Source organism: Salvia hispanica, chromosome 3, assembly GCF_029641045.1.
Source record: "Salvia hispanica isolate PSC_SH4W2 chromosome 3, Shi_PSC_v1, whole genome shotgun sequence".
Taxonomy (NCBI): Eukaryota; Viridiplantae; Streptophyta; class Magnoliopsida; order Lamiales; family Lamiaceae; genus Salvia; species Salvia hispanica.
In genome coordinates, this window is record NC_142694.1 from 45,109,080 (window position 1) to 45,131,433 (window position 22,354).

Below are 22,354 nucleotides of genomic sequence, written 5' to 3' on the forward strand. Positions count from 1 at the left end.
AATGAGTTGAATAAATTAGTGGAATATGAGTTTCACTTATATATTACTCCCTCCGTCCCATTCTAGGAGTCCCGGTTGAGTTCAGCACGGGTATTAAGAAATATATAGGAAAGTTGGTGAAAAAAAATAGTGGAATGTGGGTCCTACCTTTTTATATTAGTTTTATAATAAAATGTGAGTGAAAAAATGTTAGTGGAATGTGAGGCCTAATACTATTTATGGAATATTCTAACCGAGACTCCTAAAGTGGAACATCTAAAAATGGTAAATCGGGACTCCTAAAGTGAGACGGAGGGAGTATCAATTTTAGCGAAATAAGATTTTTATTGTGAGACGGATCAAAATAAAACTCTTATTGTCAGGCGGAGGTAGTAATATTTAGTTTTTTTTAGCAAATAGTTTCTATTTCATACTTTATAAAGTTAATAATAATTATTATTATTCTTTTAAAATCACACATTTTTGCCTAATTGATTGTTATAGTCTATATTTCACATGAACAAAAACTTTAGTTGCCTAAATCATGAACCTATCCCTTGCAGTTAACTTTTCATAAGTAAAAATCTGATTTTGTGAAAAATTCTCTATAAATTATAATTTTTGTGGCAAATTTTAAAGTTTGCGAAAAATACAAAATTCTGATAAAAATTTGTGATTTCAGATATCAGTATCTCAATATTTTATAAGATCATTTGATATTGATAATTCACAATCTTAAGAATAATATACTCCCTCCGTCCTAACGTAAGTGACCTACTTCTTTTGAGTACGAAATTTAAAGAATGGTAGTATTTAAATAAGTTAAAGTGGAGAGAGTAAAGTATGAGAGAGGGAAAAGTAGAGGAAAGAAGAGAGAATAAAGTAGGTGGAGAATAAAGTAAGAGAGATGATTTTTTGCTAAAAATGGAAACATGTCACTTAAAATGGAACATCCCGAAAAAGGAATACAAGTCACTTATCTTGGGACGGAGGGATACAGGAGAAAAATAAAAAAAAGGAGGATATCGAGCGCAATGAAAGTAGAAATAGAACATTCTCGGGTTCTACTCAAACCGCCAAATGCAAAAATAAAAAAAAGAAAAAAAAAAGAAACCCTCTTATTTACAGTAGTAGTACCTTGCGCATTAACGAATGTACTTCAGCACCCCCTCCCCAGCCTCTATAAGTACGCTCTAAAACACACAACGCGCACAGTCATTTCTCCTCCAACTCTCCATCAAGCTGTGTTCGAATTGAAAAAAATCAATTTTACAAAATTTCCGGTAATTGAACCCGCGAATCGTGTTGCCGTTGTTTCATTTCGGTGCCAATCGTTGCAATGGAGGCGCCTACGGAAGCTGAGCCTCAAATTCAGCCGGCGCCGGCGGAGGGGGCCGAGGAGCGGCAGGAGGAAGATGAGAACGACATTTTAATGGCCAAGGCTCAGTCGTTGATAGATAAGATCACTGCGAGCCCTGGAAACCCTAGCCCCAACGTGCTCCATGCCCTCGCCACCATCCTGGAGGCGCAAGAATCAAGGTAGGTTTCGCTGCTATGCCACGATCAGCGAGCTGAAATCAATTTTGCTTATCTCGTGTTCCATTCTCGTGGTTTTCTTTCTCACGCGATGCCAGTTTTCCATTTTTGTTGGTGGTAGAAATTAAGTACTATTATGTGATAGTGAATTTGAATTGGTTCCGAGAGTAAGTGCGTTGTTTTGAATAGTTTGATTTGCTGAAGGACACTGAGCTGAAGGATTGTGAAATTCTACGTAATTAGTGTTGCTTGTGATGTTTGTTGTAATGCATGTGAATGAGGTAGGCTAGTTGGTAGTATAGAACATTAGTGGTGGTGAAAAGTACTTTGTGTAAAGAAGTTGAGATACTAAGTTCCTCTATATATCCATGATCGACCTTGTGTGTGATTTTGATTCTTGGCTGGAAACATGAATTATAGTACTCCCTCCATCCACCAATAAACTTCTCATTTTGTCATTTTCATCCGTCCACCAATAAACTTCTTATTTGCTTTTTACTACTTTTGGTAATGGATCCCACATTCCACTAACATATGAAAGTAGGACCCACCTTTTCAACCAACTTTCTACTACAACCTGTACCGGGTTAAAACTCCCCTCGTATTGGTGGACGGAGGGAGTAGGATTTTATGACAAGAATCCCTCTGTTCCTCTTTTGCTGGACTACCCATAGCTATGCCTCTCTTCTTGTTAATGTTGTTGTCTTCTGCTACTTAATTCATTATTTGATGTCCAGGTGTTGACTGTACAAACATGTTTGTAGGTTAATATAGTGGGTGAACCTTGATTGCCATAATTTTGTTGTGGGCCACAAAGAAAAGTACTATAGTCAGGTTCTGTCTTACTTTTGGGCCTAAGGTGTTGGGGTATGTATACCTGTTAGTCTGTTACCTAGTCAGGATAGTTCTTTTGTATGAAGTCCAAGTATCGTCAAGAACTAGTTCCCATTGCATTGAGTTGATGAGAGAGTAGGCTGCCCACTGGCTGCATTTTTGTTTTGCAATATGAGATGATAATATCCATAATATCTTCATTCTTGTTGAAACCTTTTTGATGTGATGCCAGAGCTGTATATTTATTTATCTATATATTTACATATATGGGTACTGACTCTAGTTTAATTTTGGATGCATAGCTACATGGAGGGTGCAGATCAGCCTCCGACAAGTATTGGCAGGTCTTCTCATAATATTGGGCGACTTGGAAATCTTATTCGGGTATTTGACTATTCATTGCTCTCTTATGCTTTTGGTTTTGGGCCTTTTGACAACCATTTGTGCTAGTTTGTGTGATGTGTCTCTGTCTAATATGTACGATAGGGAGGAATATGGTCTAAATGAGAGTTCTTGGCTAAGCCACACCACTCTGTAGCATGTGACTTAGTATTTTTGGAATATGGTTCTGTGTGGCTGAGTGTCATTTAAGCTACTGCTTTAACTAGTTTTGAGGTGTTTTGCTTAATTTATCTTACTTTCTACAGGAGAATGAAGATTTTTTTGAGTTGATAACTTCAAAATTTCTTAAAGCCGGCGCACATTCAGTATCGGTACAGGCAGCTACTACCAGGATTCTTTTCAGTTGTTCGCTAACTTGGATGGTATGGTAGTAGTTATTGATTTATGAGAAACTAAATGTCTCGATCTATTTGTTTGTTGTGGGATATTAGATATAGAGATTTCTTCCTATTATCCATAAACTTTGTTAATGTTCTTGATGGGTTCTAGAGGGATTACTTTGTTTTGTTTATAAACATTGTTTGCTGTTTCTGATGGGCAATATAGGCTTACTTTCTTCAATTCATGAACTTTGTTTAGTTTTCTTGATGTAATTAACCTTGAATGCAGTATCCACATGTATTTGAAGATGATGTCCTAGCTAACTTAAGACGGTGGGTGATGGAGGATATTCCCCGCTCATCTGGTGATGACCGTCATTGGAAGCATGTCACAGTGAAAAGAAAATCGTCAGACTCTGAAATGTTACGAACATACTCTACTGCTCTTCTTGCTATATGCTTGACTAGGTTGGTTCTGAAACTATCATATCTTTTTTTCGCCAAATCTTTTTGTGGTTTCTATAATTCTCATTGTAACTTTTTCCTCCATTGGCATTTCAGTGGTGGTCCACTTGTGGAAGATGTCTTAACATCTGGAATATCAGCTAAGCTTATGCGCTATTTAAGAGTTCGGGTTTTAAGTGATACAGGCCCAAATCAGAAAGATGGCAATCCATCGGTTGACAACAAAAACGCACCAACCATAACCTTCCCTAAAATGAAAGAGGAAGGCAGGAGTAGGTTGCGGCTAGCGGCAGAGGCTTCTCACTTGGATGTTGACACTTCGAGAATGAATATCGATAAGGATCAAGATAAAGATGCTGCCGTATTGGATGAATGTGGGATTGATGAGGACCCCCCTGATAATATGGTTCTAGAGGTTGATGGTTATGAAGCAGAAGCAGATGGTGAAGAAAAATGCAATATCAGAGATTTTTGCGAGTCAAAAACAAAACCTTGTGGAAGATCTCATAAAGAGGAAGAGGCTGAAGAAAATATGAGAGACGACTCTTCCAGACGAAAAACAAATCGTGGATTTTCCAGAACACGAGGAAAGGTTAGGTCCAGCGAAGGAGTATCTGAAACTGAGCAAGCTATGACGTCCCCAAGCTCTGGCAGTAGGTCAGGGCAGGCACGGAGTGTGAGAGACAGAAGTGGAGCTAGAAATCAGGATCTGAGGAGATTTTCAGATGCTAAAAAGAGTCTAGGAAGGAATGATGTTGATACTTTTATCCCCCAGAGAGACGAAAATGATGATTGCTTCCAGAACTGCAAAGTTGGCAACAAAGACATTACTGATTTTGTTAAAAAAGCTGTGAGAGCCGCTGAAGCTGAAGCGAGAGCAGCCAATGCGCATGCTATACCCATAAGGGCGGCTGGTGATGCTGCTGCTGAAGTGGTTAAAACTGCTGCATTGGAGGTACTACTTTCTTCTCTCTTTCTTTTTTCTTTCCAAATGTATATATGCATGAACAATTCACACATATCTGTTTATATCGACCCAGGAATACAAGAAGACAAATGATGAAGAAGCTGCTGTGCTTGCTGCTTCGAGAGCTGCCTCTACTGTCATAGATGCTGCAAATGCAATTCCTGCTCCAAGGTAGGCAGTATGTTTTACAGAATAGCTTGGCATTGATGAAATAGCTCTAGAGGTTTCATGTTTTGCGCCATCACTTACTCTATAGTTTTTACTTGACCTTTTGCCCCTTGTAGAAATTCAAGCAATGTCGATAGCGATTCAGGCAATTCAAAGGCTACTGATGCAGAATTTTGTGAAGATATTGGCGAAGTCTCAATCCCGGACAATCACTCCCTTGCGACATTAAGGGAGAAGTTTTCTATCCAGTGTCTTGTAGTGCTGGGGGAGTATGTTGAAGTTCTCGGTCCTGTGATCCATGAGAAGGGGGTTGATGTCTCTCTTGCACTAATGCAGCGAAGTCTTAAGCACAAAGAGGCATCAACCGGTATGATTCTTTTGCCTGATATTTTGAAATTGATCTGTGCCTTGGCTGCTCATCGGAAGTTTGCTGCATTATTTGTGGACCGTGGTGGCATGCAACGACTGCTTGGTGTTCCAAGAATTGCATTGACATATCTTGATTTATCATCCTGCTTAATTACAATTGGTTCAATCCAGGTAATTTGCTGTGTCCTCTTTAGTCACTGTAGTTTCTTATATCTGCATTTTGATATGACATTGTAGGTCTATGTATATCCTCTCTCAAGCTCTGTATGCTCATGCATTAGTATTTGGTTATTACTAGAATTGACATGCCACATTTCACTGACAAAATATCTTTTGCAGGGGATAATGGAGCGTGTTTGTGCCCTTCCTTCAAATGTAATCCATCAGATTGTGGAGTTGGCTCTACAACTTCTTGAGTGTCCACAGGATCATGCAGCCCGAAAGAATGCTGCATTGTTCTTTGCTGCTGCGTTTGTCTTCAGAGCCATCATTGATGAATTTGATTCACAGGATGGTTTGCAGAAAGTACTCTCCCTTTTGAATGATGCTGCCTCAGTAAGATCTGGGGTTTCTGCTGGGCAATCAAGTAACTCAGGATCTCTTCGAAATGACCGGTCCACCGCAGATGTACTGACATCTTCAGAAAAACAAACAGCTTATCACACATGTGGAGCACTGCGACAATATTTCAGAGCACATCTTCTTTTGCTTGTGGATTCAATAAGACCTATGAAAAATATTCGAAGTGCGCCTAGAAACATTTCTAGGGCAGCATACAAGCCACTGGACATAAGCAATGAGGCAATGGATGTTGTTTTCCGTCAAATACAGAAGGATCGGAAACTGGGACCTGCACTTGTGAAGGAACGTTGGCCTGTAGTTGATAAATTTTTGGCATCAAATGGTCATACCACTATGTTAGAGTTGTGTCAGGTGTGGTTTAGTGTTTTTGTACTTGCTCTGTATTATTGAATCTTAGTTCTGTGTTAACTCACATGTTGCACTTGTAGGCCCCACCAGTGGAGCGCTATTTGCATGATTTGCTTCAGTATGCCCTCGGTGTGCTGCACATTGTAACTTTGGTACCTTATAGCCGCAAACCTATTGTAACTGCCACTTTAAGCAATGATCGAGTGGGCATAGCTGTCATCTTGGATGCTGTAAACGGTGCTGGTTTTGTTGAACCTGAGGTAAAAATTGCACCCTGTTTGCTTATCCTTTTGGGCGATTCTTTGTCTATTTCACAGCTCATTAATTATATATCATTTTAAAATCTCAGATTGTTGAGCCGGCATTGAATCTGTTGATAAATCTTGTTTGCCCTCCTCCATCAATCAGCAACAAACCAAGCTCTAACATACAAGGCCAACAAGCTTATTCTAGCCAAACTGGAAATGGTTCTGCTGTGGAGTCCAGGGACAGAAATGCAGAAAGGAATATTATGGAACAAGCAGTCAGTGTTCCTGTCCAGAATGAAACAAGGGAACAAGGTGGAGAACCTGCTTCTGTGGATAGAGGTGTCTCAGTAGCTCCATCATCATCAACTACTAATAACACATCGTCACAAGCATCTTCATCTACAGTGGCATCTGGCCTAGTCGGAGATCGAAGGATATCTTTGGGTGCTAGAGCAGGTTGTGCTGGGCTTGCTGCGCAACTGGAACAAGGTTATCGGCAAGCAAGAGAAGCTGTTCGTGCAAACAATGGTATCAAGGTTCTTCTTCAGCTTCTCCAACCAAGGATGGTAACATCCCCTGCTGCTCTTGATTGTCTTCGTGCTCTGACATGTCGAGTTCTTCTTGGTTTGGCCAGAGATGACACAATTGCTCATATATTAACAAAGCTTCAGGTTGGTATTGCTTGATATCTGATATATTGTTTTGCATTGACTCGCAATCAAGTAAATAAATTGCTCCCTGTGTAATAGATGAAGGTTTACCAAAAAATTGTCGTCATTTTGGTTTCTACTCAGGTAGGAAAAAAGCTCTCAGAGCTTATTCGAGATTCTGGGGGCCAATCTGCTGGAGGCGAGCAAAACAGATGGCAGGCAGAGCTCGCTCAAGTGACTTTTGAGCTGATTGGAGTAAGCATTAGTTTTTTCACATGAATTCTGAAATATGAGACAGGGTGGCTGGGCCATTGCTAATCACTGCAGTTTTGGCACATTTCTTATATATGCATAATTTCAATTATGGTCAAATGAATGTACGTCAGCTAACATTGTTCAGAGTAGTTTAGCTGAATAGAGGTAATAAAGGACATGATGTAGCCTTTGGAATATCACACAAGAATATTGCACACACCATCTACAATTGTACATAGCATTGAGCATTAAGCCAGACAACAAGGCTTGGGTAACTAATGATATACTGTGCAATACATCAGAAAGTGCAATTTTTTGAGGTAAAAAATCAAGAGTAGGAAGTTGCATACTAGTTTATTTCTATTCATGATGTTGTTTTGCTATTTGAAGGTCGTAACTAATTCTGGGCGTGCGAGTACTTTAGCAGCCAGTGATGCAGCTACCCCAACCTTGAGGCGTATTGAAAGAGCTGCCATAGCTGCTGCTACTCCTATTTCTTATCATTCTAGGTATTTAAGGATTCTTGTTCTGGATTATAAATGCATATAATTTTCAAATGTCTGTTTTCATCTCATGCCCCTTCAAATTCAGGGAACTTTTGCTGCTGATGCACGAGCACCTTCAAGCATCTGGTTTAGCAGAAAGTGCAGCTACACTTCTTAAAGAGGCTAAGTTGACACCCTTGCCATCGTTAGCGGCCCCTTCATCTTTAGCACATCAAGCCACTGGACAGGAAGCTTCTACAGTACAAATTCATTGGCCATCAGCTCGTGCTGCTTGTGGATTCTTGTCAGATAAATCAAAATTTTCTCTTCATCAGGAAGATTCCAGTTTCAGATCTGATTCAGCTTACTTGTCTTCAAAAAAGAAAACATTGCCATCGTCAGCTGCTCATAGTCACTCAAAAGTTTTACTTAAACCAGAGGATAGTCCAGTACCTTCAAGCAGAGAAGTAAACTTCAACTCTGAAAAAGCTTCTTTAGCTGCAGATGGTGTGGGAACTCCATTACTGTCTGTTCCGAAATTTGGTGGTGATGCGGATACTCAGGTTAGAACCCCAATAGTGTTGCCAATGAAGCGAAAATTGACAGACTTGAAAGAAAGTGGATCAGGCCCATCAGTAAAAAGACTCAACACTGGTGAGCATTCACTTAGATCTCCTTGTTTCACCACACCTAATTCTTCTCGCAGAAGTGGTCTGTATTCAGATGCAACTCTGTTCTGCACACCAATGTCTACTCCGAGGGAGTATCAGAATCGGGATATTGATGAAAATCAGTTGGCTGGTCTGGCTTCTTCCTCCCAACTGCTCAATGATCCACAGCCTTCTGGCTCTGAACGGCTTACCTTGGATTCTCTTGTTGTCCAGTACTTAAAGCACCAACATCGTCAATGTCCTGCACCAATCACAACTTTACCTCCTCTTTCACTCTTGCAACCTCATGTTTGTCCAGAACCAAAAAGAAGTCTCGACGCTCCATCGAATGTCACTTCTCGTCTTAGCAACCGTGAGTTTAGAAGTAGGCAAGGAGGAATTCATGGGCTTCGAAAGGATCGCCAGTTTGTGTATAGTAGATTCAGACCATGGCGAAGTTGCCGTGATGACACTAGTTCACTTTTAACATGCATTGCCTTCTTAGGGGATTCTTCTCGGATTGCTTCTGGTGGGCATTCTGGGGATCTGAAAGTATTCGACTCCAACAGCAACATTGTATTAGACAGTTGTTCAAGTCATCAGTCTCCTCTTACATTCATGCAGTCTCATTGCTCTGGCGAAAACCAGCTTTTACTTTCTTCTAGTGCAATGGAAGTTCGCTTGTGGGATGCATCTATGGTTTCTTCTGGTCCCAAACACTCATTTGATGGAATCAAAGCTGCCAGATTTAGTAATTCAGGTGAAATGTTTGCAGCATTAAGATCAGATTCTCCACGCCGGGAGATTCTTTTGTATGATACTCACACCTGTCAGTTGGACTTGACGTTGTCGGATACATCTACTAATGTTTCTGGTCGCGGGCATGCATATTCACTGGTTCATTTCAGCCCATCCGACTCTATGCTGCTTTGGAATGGTGTTTTGTGGGATCGAAGGGTCTCGGGTCCAATTCATCGCTTTGATCAATTTACAGATTATGGCGGAGGCAGCTTTCATCCTGCTGGGAATGAGGTATGATGATAGTTCACATTGATGTTGCATAAAGTACTACTGGTCTTTTATATGCATATTTAAGATTTTTTAATTTGAATTAATGTTCTCATTTCAACCTTCTTGCCACTTCTTAAAATCTGTTAACAGGTGATTATAAACTCCGAGGTGTGGGATCTCCGAAAATTTAGGTTACTTCGGAGCGTGCCATCGTTGGATCAGACAACAATAACATTCAATGCTAGTGGCGATGTTATCTACTGCATTTTGAGGAGAAATCTCGAGGATATCACGTCAGCTTTCAACTCTCGCCGTGTGAAGCACCCTCTCTTCTCTGCCTTCCGCACTGTGGACGCCGTCAATTATTCCGATATCGCCACAATCCCTGTCGACCGCTGCGTGCTCGACTTTGCAACTGAGCCAACGGATTCTTTCGTCGGTTTGATTACAATGGACGACCAGGACGAGATGTACTCCTCCGCGAGGGTGTATGAGATTGGGAGGCGCAAGCCGACAGATGATGACTCTGATCCCGACGACGCAGAGACTGAGGAGGATGAAGACGACGATGGAGACGACGATGACGATGACGGTTTGGACGGGGTTCTGGATGAGGATGGTGATAGTGATGCTGATGATATGAGCAACGACGACAGTGTCAGTGACTTCGATGACGATGAGGAAGATGATGGGGATTTCCTGATTGCAGGGCTCGACTACGACACTCCTGAAATGCTGGGGATCGTATCTGAGGGAGACGAAGAGGACGACAGCGACATTCTTGAATCGTTTAGTAGCGGGGACGAGGATGATTTATAGAATGATGAACAAATCAGATTTGGGAAAAAAGTGTGGCTGGCTCAACTGTGGAGAATAAGGTGGTGTTTGGTAGGGGTGTGTGACAGCTCTTGCATGAGTTGAGTTCCATGGTTAGAAGGTACGATGAGATTGTAATTAATTTCCTTTTTCAAGATAATAGGAAATGAAATATGGCATTATGTGGGAACAGTGTAATCCAATTTTGTCAGTGATTCTTTCAAGAGTCATTAAGTTTTTGGGCATCCTCTAATCATGGTATGTTTATTGAAGAAGTAAAAACTGTGTTCGCTGATTGATCCGAGCCTTGGTCTTATTTTCTCAATTAGAATTGTTATTGATTTTGGGCAGAGGAGATTACAGATTCATTTGACTCTGGTTCTTGTTTTTCTTAGTTCGAATTCATGTTGAATTTCATGACAAGAATATTCTAATTGGGTTGATGGTGTTCTTGTTCACTAGTTTTTGACATTGTTCGCCGGTTGAAATAATTATTAATATAAGGCAATGTCTTGATATCATAATTAATAAAGTATTTTATTAATTTTTGAAGTCGGTATTTTTTTGGAACAGGATGATAGTATCATCTCACAATAAGGGTGATTTAGTCATCACGTTTTATCTATTCTAATTTCGGATACTAAGATACCTTAGTTACTACACTCTCTTGAAGACTTGATTTTGGGGAACGTTTCAATTCAAACTAACAATACAGAGGGGATTATAAAAATGGTTTCTGAACTATGGGTTTATCTCGTCCATAGTCTCTGGACTTTAAAAATAGCGTCAATAATCCGTGAATTAAGGGTTTATCTTGAAATTGGCACTTTTGCCTTTTTTTTATACGAAAATACCCTTTTGGGGGATTTTGAGGGGTTTGGGCAATTTGATCTTTCTACACTTTTAACATTTTAAATCTGATATTATTTCAGTTAGGGAAGTGTTATATTGCTAACTCATAACTTAATTGCTAACTATAACTAAATAATATCCATTAGATATTCAAATTAAGAGCTTAGATCATTAATCCCCAAATGTCAATACGATCAACGACAAACGTCAATAAGACCATATGATTAATTCCAAAAAATATCAATAGGGGTATTAATGTCAATTAACTACATGTTTACTATAACTAACTTTTAAAAGAAATCCCAAAACTTTAAATTCATATAGTAACATATATCAAATTAAAGATAATTTCATAAAGATTCCAACGATATTTTACATGCATATGTTCCGACGTTAAAAAATTAAAAAATTTCAAATTTTTTTAATTTTTTCGTACAGCAGAAATGTCAACATATTATATAATATGTCAATATAATACATGTAGAATGTCAATATACGCAATGGGTTAACATTCTTAAAGCATTGTGTTGACATTCTCAAAGCACTATATTGACATTTTCATCCAAAACCCTAATTTGGAGTTTTTTTTTTCTTTTTTGATTTTATTAATAAAAAGGATAATTACACGTGGCAAATTCTAGACCACACGTTTTCTAAAATCCTATGGCCTTAAATTAGTTGTAGTTAGCAATTAAATGATGAGTTAACAATTGATCACTCCCCATTTCAGTTATGTACTAAATCTGATATTATTTCAAAATTAACATTATTCTTCCCTTTTGTCATCCTTCACTTTATTTCTTTATTTCAATATTAGATTTAATTTTACAAAATTAAATTTTAGTCAACTTCATAATATTAAATCACAAGCAATTATAACAACCGAACGAAGGCTAAATAGAATAGCTCTTATTTTTTCATCATGATTAATACTACCTCCGTCCACCAAATTTGTCCCACTTTGGCCCAACACGGGTTTTAAGAAATGTAATGGAAAGTGAGTTGAAAAAGTTAGTGGATTGTGGGTCCTACTTTTATATATTAGTTTTATAATAAAATATGAGTAGGAATGAATTAGTGGAATATATGGTCCACTACCAAAAATGGTAAAAGTGAAATATGACAAATTTTGGGGGACGGACGGAAATGGAAAATGGGACAAATTTTGGTGGACAGAGGTAGTATTATTTTTCTGTACTTCTTCAATTCACCTGAATATTATATTAACTAACAAAAAGTAATAGTTTTAATCAATATTTATAGTGTCCATGAATTAACAGTTTAGTTAAATTTTTTTTGTATATTTAAAAATCAAAATATAAAATTTAATTTTATAAAATTAAATCTAATATTGAAATAATAAAACAAAGTGAAGGATGACAAAAAGGAAGAAGAATGATAATTTTGAAATAATATCAGATTTAGTACTTAACTGAAATAATATCTGATTTAAATTGTGAAAAGTGTAAAAAAACCAAATTGTCCAAATCCCGCCGAAACCCCCAAAAGGGCATTTTCGTACAAAAAAAAACCAAAAGGACCAATTTCGAGATAAACCCTTAGTTCAGAGACTACTGACGATATTTTTCAAGTTCAGGGACTATGGAAGAGATAAACCCATAGTCCAGGGACCATTTTTGTAGTTCACTCTAAAATAAAATATTCAATCACTTTTTTTTTTCTCTGCCCAAACGAAGCATGTCTTATTTGCAAGTCATTCTTTCGATGGTTACATGGTTACTTGGCACAGACACGGACAAGATGTAGCATTTACTTTCGCGATGACTTGAACTCCCGATCTAACGGAGGAAGCATGAACGTCTTGCCATGAAATTGTGTCTCATCGTCAAGACACCCCATTTTTACTTATTATTTTTATTTTTCTTATAACTTATGTGGCATATTTTCGAAAAATCACCAAACTTGGTCAATCACATAATTCAGAAAAATAGCCGATTACACCATAATTTTGACATGTTTCTCATTTTCCCCATAATCTTGAGGGGGTGTATAACGTGGAAGACGGAAAATATTATGTGAACAAATGCCCAGCTACTTAAACAAATGTTGTTGTTTAATACACGTAGTCGGACATATTTTTTATTTTCACACATGTTTGCGCAACATTAATAAATTCAATGATGTAGCACACCAGAAATTTTCCCCGTAGGACAATTGAGAAATATAAAATTATAATATAATCAACATTTTAAAAGGTTGTATATTGAAATTTGATGTTATTTTTGGGATATTGGTCCCTAAAATCATGAACTTTGGTCAAATTTTAGTATTTTTCATGAACTTTAAAATGGTTCTAGAATATCACAAACTTTACATTTTGTTTGTTATTTCCCATGGCAGTCCAAATAAGATATTTTCGGCAAAATTTTTATTATTTGTGGTCAACCGTGAAATGTTTATACTACTATTTTAGATTACATTTTAAGTTCGTGACAAGTAGGATAAAAAGCTAAGTAGAAAACCACGTTGATTTAGTACTCCTAAGTGGGATAAAAAAATGCACGGAAGTTGGTTGGATATAGTGATTGACCTGTCATGGAAAATAACAAACAAAATGTAAAGTTTGTGATATTTTAAACCGATTTTAAAGTTCGTGGAGATACCAAAATTTGACCGTTCATAGTTTTAGAGACCAATATCCTGTTATTTTTTCTGCAATTATTTGCCTGAACTATAAATAAGCATATTAAATGCTAATTAATCAACAATAATGAACATCGAATACTTTAGTCAACACTCATGGGAATAAATACACCATATGTAGTTTCATTATTTTAGTCAACACATATTCACTGAGAGTAAGATGTATAGTCACGACCCACGAGATAAACTAAACCTAGTGACGCCCAAGTCACTCTAACAAATCCTAGATACCAACATCTGTAAAGTAACCTTAAATGAAAAATCCAATTATATGACCTTATCTTGTAGGGCTGGACACGGTTAATAAGGTTCTCATCGGTGTCGGAAGGTAGAGACGATGCGGCGACTATCAATAGTAATGGATGGAGACGGAGAACAGAAATAAACTCTAACCACAAAGGATTGAAACGGAGTTGCAGTGAAAATGACAACTCCAAACTAGGTCGAACACATAATTTACTTTTGTGAGGGTTACATAATCCAAATTTCATATTCGAAATGTTAAAAAGAAATTTCCTTGATATGCTTTGATTACAAGAGCTTTTATACAATAATTTACACTTTAACAATATTATTATAGGAACATTTTTTTTTGGTAGAGACTTAAGCCTCTTGTCAGACTCATTTGTGTATGTCGTTGGCTCCAAAGACCGAATGTAATTGGTCGACACCACCTAGATCTGTCATTGCTTATATATTTAGAAAAACACACACACACACACACACACACACACTCACTAGTGTAGAACGACAAATTACGAATATGACCCTCAAATGTAGATGGACAAGTTTCTTAAGAAAGATTAATTCATCAAACCTACTTCTGACCTAACATCCTTAACAGGAAACACAATCTTTGATCATGAAATTACAAACAAAGAATGAATACACAGTCCCCACTTTACTTCAATCTTCACACCCACACGCATATAACATACATGTCACGTCCATTTTATAAACTCCAAACACGATTCTCTTTCTTCTCTATTTTCCTTTTTTTTTCTTTCGCCCTAACTTTATCCAAAAAGAAAAGAAGCGTTTTATTATGGTATAACTAGAATTTTCTTCGAAACAAATACATTATACATTCACCACCATCATCTTTATTTGTGATGTGTGTGACAAAATTAATTAACAGTGTTCTTGATTAAGGCATCCCAACTAAAACACTACACACTCAATAACAAAATTTAATTAATAGTGACTTAGTCTTTGTTAAATAACTATAATTTGCATAACAGCCAAGGATTTTGCAATTGTGTTGGTGAAGCTAGCATGATAGTAATATTTATAAAATAAAAAATTTCACGTTCTATAATTTATGGCCAACTCCACACGTTTTACTCTTTTGGACAACTGGATCATTTCTAACATGATTTGAGGGGATGCTTTTTCTTATGGGATTGAACTTATCTTGATAATAACACAATAGTTAGTTTCATGAGATTTGATTAGGGTTTGTTAATTTCGCGTATAACTTTTCAAGAACCGTCTTCTGCGTTCACACACACGGGAGCCGGTTTGTGATTAATCAGAATAACAACTAACAACGATGCTTCGGCCTTCGGCTTGATTATTTGATTAGACAATGGTGAAGTGCAGCACAAGTTTGCTATGCTTCTGATTTTGATTGCATGCACCAAACATTATCTTTAATCCAACTTTATTTAGTTATTTAGCTCAATTTTTGGATCATGTAACTAACAAAATTTCTAGAAATGTTACAGATGTGCAAACAGGATTAATTTTTGCTAAACAATTATAATAGTTCAAAATTGGTAATTGAAATGACCTAGTTAATTATACGTATAACTTATAAGAGTATTCATTTTACAAGGAAAAAAAATATGAATACTACATGTTATTTCTCATGGTACAATAATATGACACATAGAGTCTCATTTGTTGAATTTTTTTGGGATCAGTATAAGGTGAAAAGCATTGTTTAATGCAGTTTGTTGTTAATTATTCTTTCTCTCATGCATCTTAATCAAAGAAAATAAAATTTATATGGAAATTGAGAGACATAAAGGAGCAATCAGTGTGATTAGAAATAATAAAATTTCGAAGTGTTGGACAAGTTAGAAGAGAAGATGGAGATAGATAGCTGCTGCATTTTGACTGATCTTCAAAGGCTCTTCTTCATTGATGATTTTTTATATGATAAATTATCTTTGCAAGTTTATAACGGCTCCACTATTTCTAACAAAATACTGCTAAAATACAAAAGAGACGATCTTGGGATTTATATAATTAAATTCAACTGACAATATCAAAACACACGAAAAATAGACAGCAAAAATTTAGGCTTTTAGCACGAATCTCATGATTAAAAACAATATTTATGTTTGTCTTTTGCGATTTTAATATCTAGCTGTTTATTTTGCTTTACGAAAAATTTCAAGTGGGGCAATAAATTGAATGAAGTACCCAATCACATAAATGGATTTAATTCACAGCATGTTTGATTTCATAAAGTTTTCATTTTGGCTCATGGACACCGTACATACACGATACACCTTTATTAAATTCTAGTAATTTAAAATCAATAAAAAATAAGAGATTAATCCTACTTGAAACTAGATCTTTGCTGATAATCTAAATAACCTCTAACTATTTATTAACAAAATAATTAATTGATAATTATAATTTTAAAATTAATAAAAATAAGATTAATTAGCAATTACAATAATTTATTTTTCCATTAAAATTTTACGAATGAAAAAATGGAGTTGACGGATTAGGTCAAATATATGCTGTGGTGTTGGACTATATAAATCATAAATAACGTGTTACTGTTAATATAATCTAGTAGAATCTTGAAATATGGCAAATAAAATAGTACTCCTACTGCTAACCTTTTCTTGAAATAAAGAAACAACTCGTCAATTAACAATAAATTATTAAAAGATACTATATGTAGTGAGATTAGGCATTATAAGTTTCAATTTGCAAGCTCCGACTATTTATTTTGTGCTCAAAAATTGTTGAAGATGCTCGGAAATTTCCGAGAACTTTTAGTGCTCGAAATTGTTTGCTCGGTAAACATTTTTTTTTTTTTTTTTTTTTTTTTTTTTTTTTTTTTTTGTGAAGCATCTTCTCATATCATATTTCTAATCATTTGGAGTAAAATTCACTACTAAGTTTATTTTCGGAATTTTATTTGTGAGATATAATATTAACGACCTTAGTTAATTAACATACACGTGTGATTTTTAACACTCATGTGACATGTATATAGTGCATTCTCCGAAGCACGCATTACTTTCAAAAATGAATGTTGTCGATTTGGATAAGTTTAATTGTAAAAATTACTAAGCATAGAAAGAAAGAAAAAAACTTGCATGATATCGTGTCGAATGTAATGTGTCCAAACCCTAATTAGTGATAACGCATAATTATTTATTAATTCCCCTCCAACTCCAACCAACCATTGGCACTAATCTGGAGACTAAATCGTGGCGATAATTAATATGAGGTGAAATTAACCCCGTAATTAAGGGGTGATTAAGCATTTCTAATAGTTCTAAACGTCTTAATTCATAAGTGTGTGATGAGTCATTATATTTTTGTCACAGTTTCGCCATAAGTTGATTTCAATTTTTTTATATGTTCGTTACCCTAAACCTAAGTTCAAGGTTTCGAGGAACTCCATGGAAATTAGTGATTGAAATTACACATTTTCGTAGTATTTGTATTTTTTTTACTATATTTAGTTCAAATTAAGTATACAGTTTATATTTCTCTGGTTCTGCAAGAAACATACATTATAATGAGATTATTAGGATTTAGGAAGACAATCTTGTAAATTAACTCAATTACACTTTTTATATACAAACTCAATACAATCTTGTAAAATAAAGTCTTACATACTCACACTCTTGCAATCTTGCCCTTAATTTGTACAAAATGTGATTAGAATCTTAGCTGTCCCAACTTTTTAATATCGATCCCAACCAATATACATAGCTTTATTGGGTTTTAGCGTCATGTTGTTTAATTAACATTCTAATATGGAAACATAACCACAGTCACAACCAAATAGTAGTTTTTAAGTGTGATCAATGACCATATTCGAAATTTTGGAGAGCTCATTCTCATTCATAAGTATTTTTAAATTTTATAGAACTTCATAAACTTCAGATCAATGAGCTAGTTCGAAGATAATCTAATTCTTTTTATACTTAAATAACTACATTTGATTTCTTATACTGAACTTAATCATAATTAGAACTTAATTTATAAAAGTGCGAGCCCTAAATTATATATCCATTTTTGGATTTATTGGTTTTGAATTTTGATAATTAATCAGAGGGGTACGATCTTTAACTTGGCTTGAGTTCATGTACTAACCCAGTTTTCTAGGAAAAACTATATATACTCAAAGCATACATCATTAGTTAGAATTCTATATAGAAAAACAATATATGCTCAAGATACAAGCTAGATTTAATGATTTATAATTGCATCTCCCTGCAAAGTTATGTAAACTTCAATCTCGGTATACATTAAGAGACACGAGAGCCAATAAATATTATGGCATCATTAAGTTACTTGGACAATATTATACTCCCTCCGTCCCATAGAAATAGGCCGAATTTCTTTTTCGTCCATACCATACAAATAGTTCATATTCATTTATAACAACTTTTTCTCCTTTGCTTTTACTTTATCATTTATGGGCCTCAATATCCACTACATTTTTTCAACAATTTTTTCTCCTTATCTCTTACTTTACTATTATGTATTAAAACTTGTGCCATCCAATTAACCTATTTCTTTAAGACGGAGGGAGTAGCTAAATACAATATGGGAAAAGTAAAGATTGAATTGTGGTAAAGATAAAACTGCTTAATACATATGAGCATATAGTACTTACTAATATACTCAAATAGTGGTATTTTTTATTTTTCTTTTCTCTTTATTTGAAGCTGAGATTAGTTTTATTGGGTTTAATGTTGTGACTATCCATCTAAAATTATGTTGTGAGTTTTAATCTCATTAACCAAAAGTTAGTAGTACTACATATTTAGTCATCAACTGCAATATTTCAAACCGAAATATATCTATTTTCACAATAACTAGCATGCCCCTAACAAATTTTTATGATAAAAAGTGAATGTATCAAGCAAAATCGACTACTAGTTTTTCCGTAAACCTTCTAGAAGTTTAATTAAGACATAATCACAGCCAGCAAATGCCATGACTCTTATTAGACTAATTCTTATAGATCGAAGTGGTGAAATTGTATTATTCTGATTATCAATTAGATTAACAAAAATTAATTACAGACTTTTCAAAATGAAGTCTCAAAGTCGTGTAGCATAAGGCCCATAGTAGGTGAGAGGTGAGAGCTTGGAAATAAATCACACCATTTTTTTCGTTCTTCATATATTTATATATATTCCAACCTTTCTTGCTCATCTCAATCATCTCACAACTAACTCATCTTTTGCACGAATCCAACACTTATACTTCAATTTCCTCGATTTCGTGAATGCAAACATTTTGATCTCATTTTTACTACATTCGAGTAAGTCGGTTTTCTTGTACACTTAATTAACAAACTCTTGGCCAGGAAATTATATATATTTAGATCATCATTTTTTCATCATTTTTTTCCTTTTCACTCTCATGTAGCATTAGAGCAAGATCTATGGAGATATACACTTAATTAAGGTTTTTTCCTTTGCATTTATCATTAGATTTTCAGATTTCTTGCACAAAATATAACAAGGTTTGATATTGGTTTGTTCATTTCAGAAGTTTCTTAAGAATTTGAGCATACTATAGTTGGAAAAGAGCAAAGCTAGACAAGAAATGGAGGGGTCAGGAAGTCCAGTGAAGGAGGATAAGTTACCACCCGGCTTCCGATTTCACCCGACCGACGAAGAACTCATCACTTACTATTTAATCAACAAGATCTCCGACGCTACCTTCACCGGAAGAGCCATTGGAGACGTAGATCTCAACAAGTGTGAGCCTTGGGATCTTCCAGGTATTTCAAATTCTTACTTTCTATTTCTAGGGTTTCGAGGATAATTAGGGTTTTCTAGCTAGAAAAACATGTCTTTGATTCAATATCATTTTTTCAATTTCTAGTTTTGAGGAAATTAGGGTTTTCTAGCTAGGAAAAACATGTTTTTTAATTCAATATCTTGTCATTTTATGTTATTTTTTATTTTCAATTTTCTAAACATGTTTTGAGGAAAATTAGGGTTTTCTAGCTAGAAAAACTTTGCATAATTAGTTTTTTTTTGTTACAATAAACCCTAATAAAATAGGGAAATTTTGTGATGGAATAAATATATAGGGAAGGCGAAAATGGGAGAGAAAGAGTGGTATTTCTTCAGCCTCCGTGACCGGAAGTATCCGACGGGGGTGAGGACGAACCGGGCCACAAACACGGGATATTGGAAGACGACCGGGAAAGATAAGGAGATATATAACAGCAACACGTCGGAGTTGGTGGGAATGAAGAAGACTTTGGTGTTTTACAAAGGGAGAGCTCCGAGAGGAGAGAAGACCAATTGGGTCATGCATGAATATCGAATTCATTCCAAATCTTCTTATAGAACTAACAAGGTAACTATCTTCTTCTTATTTTTTTCAAATATCATCTCTTTTATATTGGGTTTCTTGATGGTCTACGTGTGCATGATTTGTGGTTGTTTATAATTTTTGTGGGAGTTTTGTATTGGAGAATTTATATAGATATTGTTTTCTAATATTTTAGTTTTATTTAACACCATCTTTTAAATGAAAGTTTGAAACACAAAATTATTCTTTGTCGCATGGATATATTTTAACTTAATTAATGATTTTTATAAGTGGCATCCATGGAACTTTTTAAATGACACATCTCACTAATTCCACGATTGATATACTAAATAAATAGAGCTATATTTACATAAATATTTGCATTAATATTTTTTTCATTTCACAAAGATAAGATTTGTGTCGTTCGCTTAGCAAGAATTAGACATCGCATTTTATCATCTATAAAAAAGTAATATACCATCAAATTAACAAGTTGGGATATATCTTATATGCAATAATTCTAGCGTAAATTATTTGTTTACCCCTTTCTCATATTGGTAATTTGGCAAGATTAATTTTTGTGAATAATTAAGGAGACTATGCAGAAATATTGGTTAATAGACGCAATGATTGAATTTCTTGTGTCGATACAACAAGTTATTATAGTGTTAGTGCAAAAACAAATTGTTCTCAACGAACCAATCCCCTCTGCTCTCACAACAATGTCTGGTCTTATTCCATACGTTTGATCAACATAAATTCCCCAAGAAACCTTGCCCTTCTTTACATATACAAGATATAGACAATATTCTTGCAAGAGTAAGATCGATTATTCCTCACTCATTAAGACCACACACGATCTTAAAAGTCATTAATCATTCAGTTCAATTTCTTCCAACATGACTTCAATGCAATTGGGTGATGTGAACATTTCTTTAGTTTATCAATTTAAACTTTTACATAGCTGAGAATTTCGATGTAAGCTTTCCCAACCAATTTATTTTCTTTTATAACCTTATTCTTTAGTTTTTTTTTTGAAAATTTTAAATTTTAACTCTCCTAAAAGTACTTTTTTTTGCATACTCAAGTTTAATTTGAGAAGTAGTGTTTTTAAGTTTTACATATGTTTAACTTTCTTACCCATAACAACAACACTAACTCTAATAATTCAAAAACCACCAACAGAATTAAATCAACCAATTTTAACTTTTGCCTACTATCAAAACCAGCCCATAGCACCAAATCCTTCTAGTTCTGGTACTACGAATTAATTAGTTCTTGAAAGTTATAATGATTAGTAAAACCGCCTAAAATAAGTGATTATATAAATTGTTTTTCTATATCAGTTTGGTTGGTAGATAACTTATCGATCGATCTTGGAGTTATAGGACTAAAAATAACTTAAAATGTGTATTCTCATCATGTTTTGTTTATTTATCTTTCCCGATGCACGCAGCAAGATGAGTGGGTAGTCTGCCGTGTGTTCCAAAAGAGCGCCGGAGGTAAAAAATACCCATCAACCCAATCCCGGGCCGTCAACCCTTTCTCCTACAACCTCGACCTTCCCATGCAGTCACAAATCAGTATTCAGCCAGACAATTTCCACTTTCCCGCCAGAAACTATGCCGACATCCACGATCAGTTCAACCGGGCCATCGCTGCCGGCGCCGCCTCCGCCAGCATGATCAACTTCCCCGTCCCATCGCAGGTCAACTACGGCGCCGCTGCAGGAGCCTTCACCATATCCGGCCTCAACTTGAACCTCGGCGCCGGAATGAGGGCCGCAGCGCCGCCGCCTCAGCTAGGGATGACCCAGCAAGACGTGTCCGCCGCCGTCATGGGCGGCGAACAGGCGCCGGTGTATGGAGGGGACATGAACAACAACAGGTTTGAGGGCATGGAGCAGTGTGGTGACTTGGATAACTACTGGCCTTCTTATTGATGAGGATGCATTATTTGGTGATTAGAAGGCAAGTAATTGTATAATAATAAGGTAGTAATTCTATAGTTGGAGGGTTTGTAGTTTTATCTAGTTGGAAGTTTGTTATTTTGTTAAATTTGCTTGGAAAGTGTATTAGGAAGAACCAGTTTGAAATTATTATGTGCAACTCTTGATGAATTTGAACACCTATCTTTTGAACTAATTTTGCTTCATTTTTATCCTATTGATGAAAAGATGTGAATAGAATATCCTATCCAATATGAAAAGTAAA

The 22,354-nt window shown here is 35.7% G+C and overlaps 2 protein-coding genes across 4 annotated transcripts; both read left to right on the plus strand.

The window, feature by feature from the left end:
- The first annotated feature begins 1,192 nt into the window (after positions 1 to 1,192).
- LOC125210669 (DDB1- and CUL4-associated factor homolog 1-like) lies at positions 1,193 to 10,382 on the plus strand. The gene is made up of 14 exons (XM_048110230.2): positions 1,193 to 1,518; positions 2,652 to 2,733; positions 2,997 to 3,113; positions 3,361 to 3,539; positions 3,633 to 4,491; positions 4,577 to 4,674; positions 4,788 to 5,211; positions 5,380 to 5,973; positions 6,051 to 6,230; positions 6,320 to 6,889; positions 7,013 to 7,123; positions 7,514 to 7,632; positions 7,715 to 9,290; positions 9,420 to 10,382. Exons 1-14 carry the CDS (start codon positions 1,319 to 1,321, stop codon positions 10,086 to 10,088), a joined length of 5,778 nt encoding a protein of 1,925 aa, XP_047966187.1. The 5' UTR covers positions 1,193 to 1,318; the 3' UTR covers positions 10,089 to 10,382.
- An 8,629-nt stretch (positions 10,383 to 19,011) lies between these two features.
- NAC038 (NAC domain containing protein 38) lies at positions 19,012 to 22,285 on the plus strand. Of its 3 annotated transcripts, none has more exons than XM_048117677.2 (5): positions 19,033 to 19,134; positions 19,242 to 19,280; positions 19,365 to 19,599; positions 19,915 to 20,186; positions 21,598 to 22,285. In XM_048117677.2, exons 3-5 carry the CDS (start codon positions 19,422 to 19,424, stop codon positions 22,081 to 22,083), a joined length of 936 nt encoding a protein of 311 aa, XP_047973634.1. In that variant the 5' UTR covers positions 19,033 to 19,134; positions 19,242 to 19,280; positions 19,365 to 19,421; the 3' UTR covers positions 22,084 to 22,285. The 3 variants fall into 3 exon arrangements, with proteins under 3 accessions (XP_047973635.1, XP_047973634.1, XP_047973637.1); XM_048117680.2 differs by having other exon boundaries at positions 19,051 to 19,134; positions 19,368 to 19,599; XM_048117678.1 differs by lacking the exon at positions 19,242 to 19,280 and having other exon boundaries at positions 19,012 to 19,134.
- Positions 22,286 to 22,354: the final 69 nt, after the last annotated feature.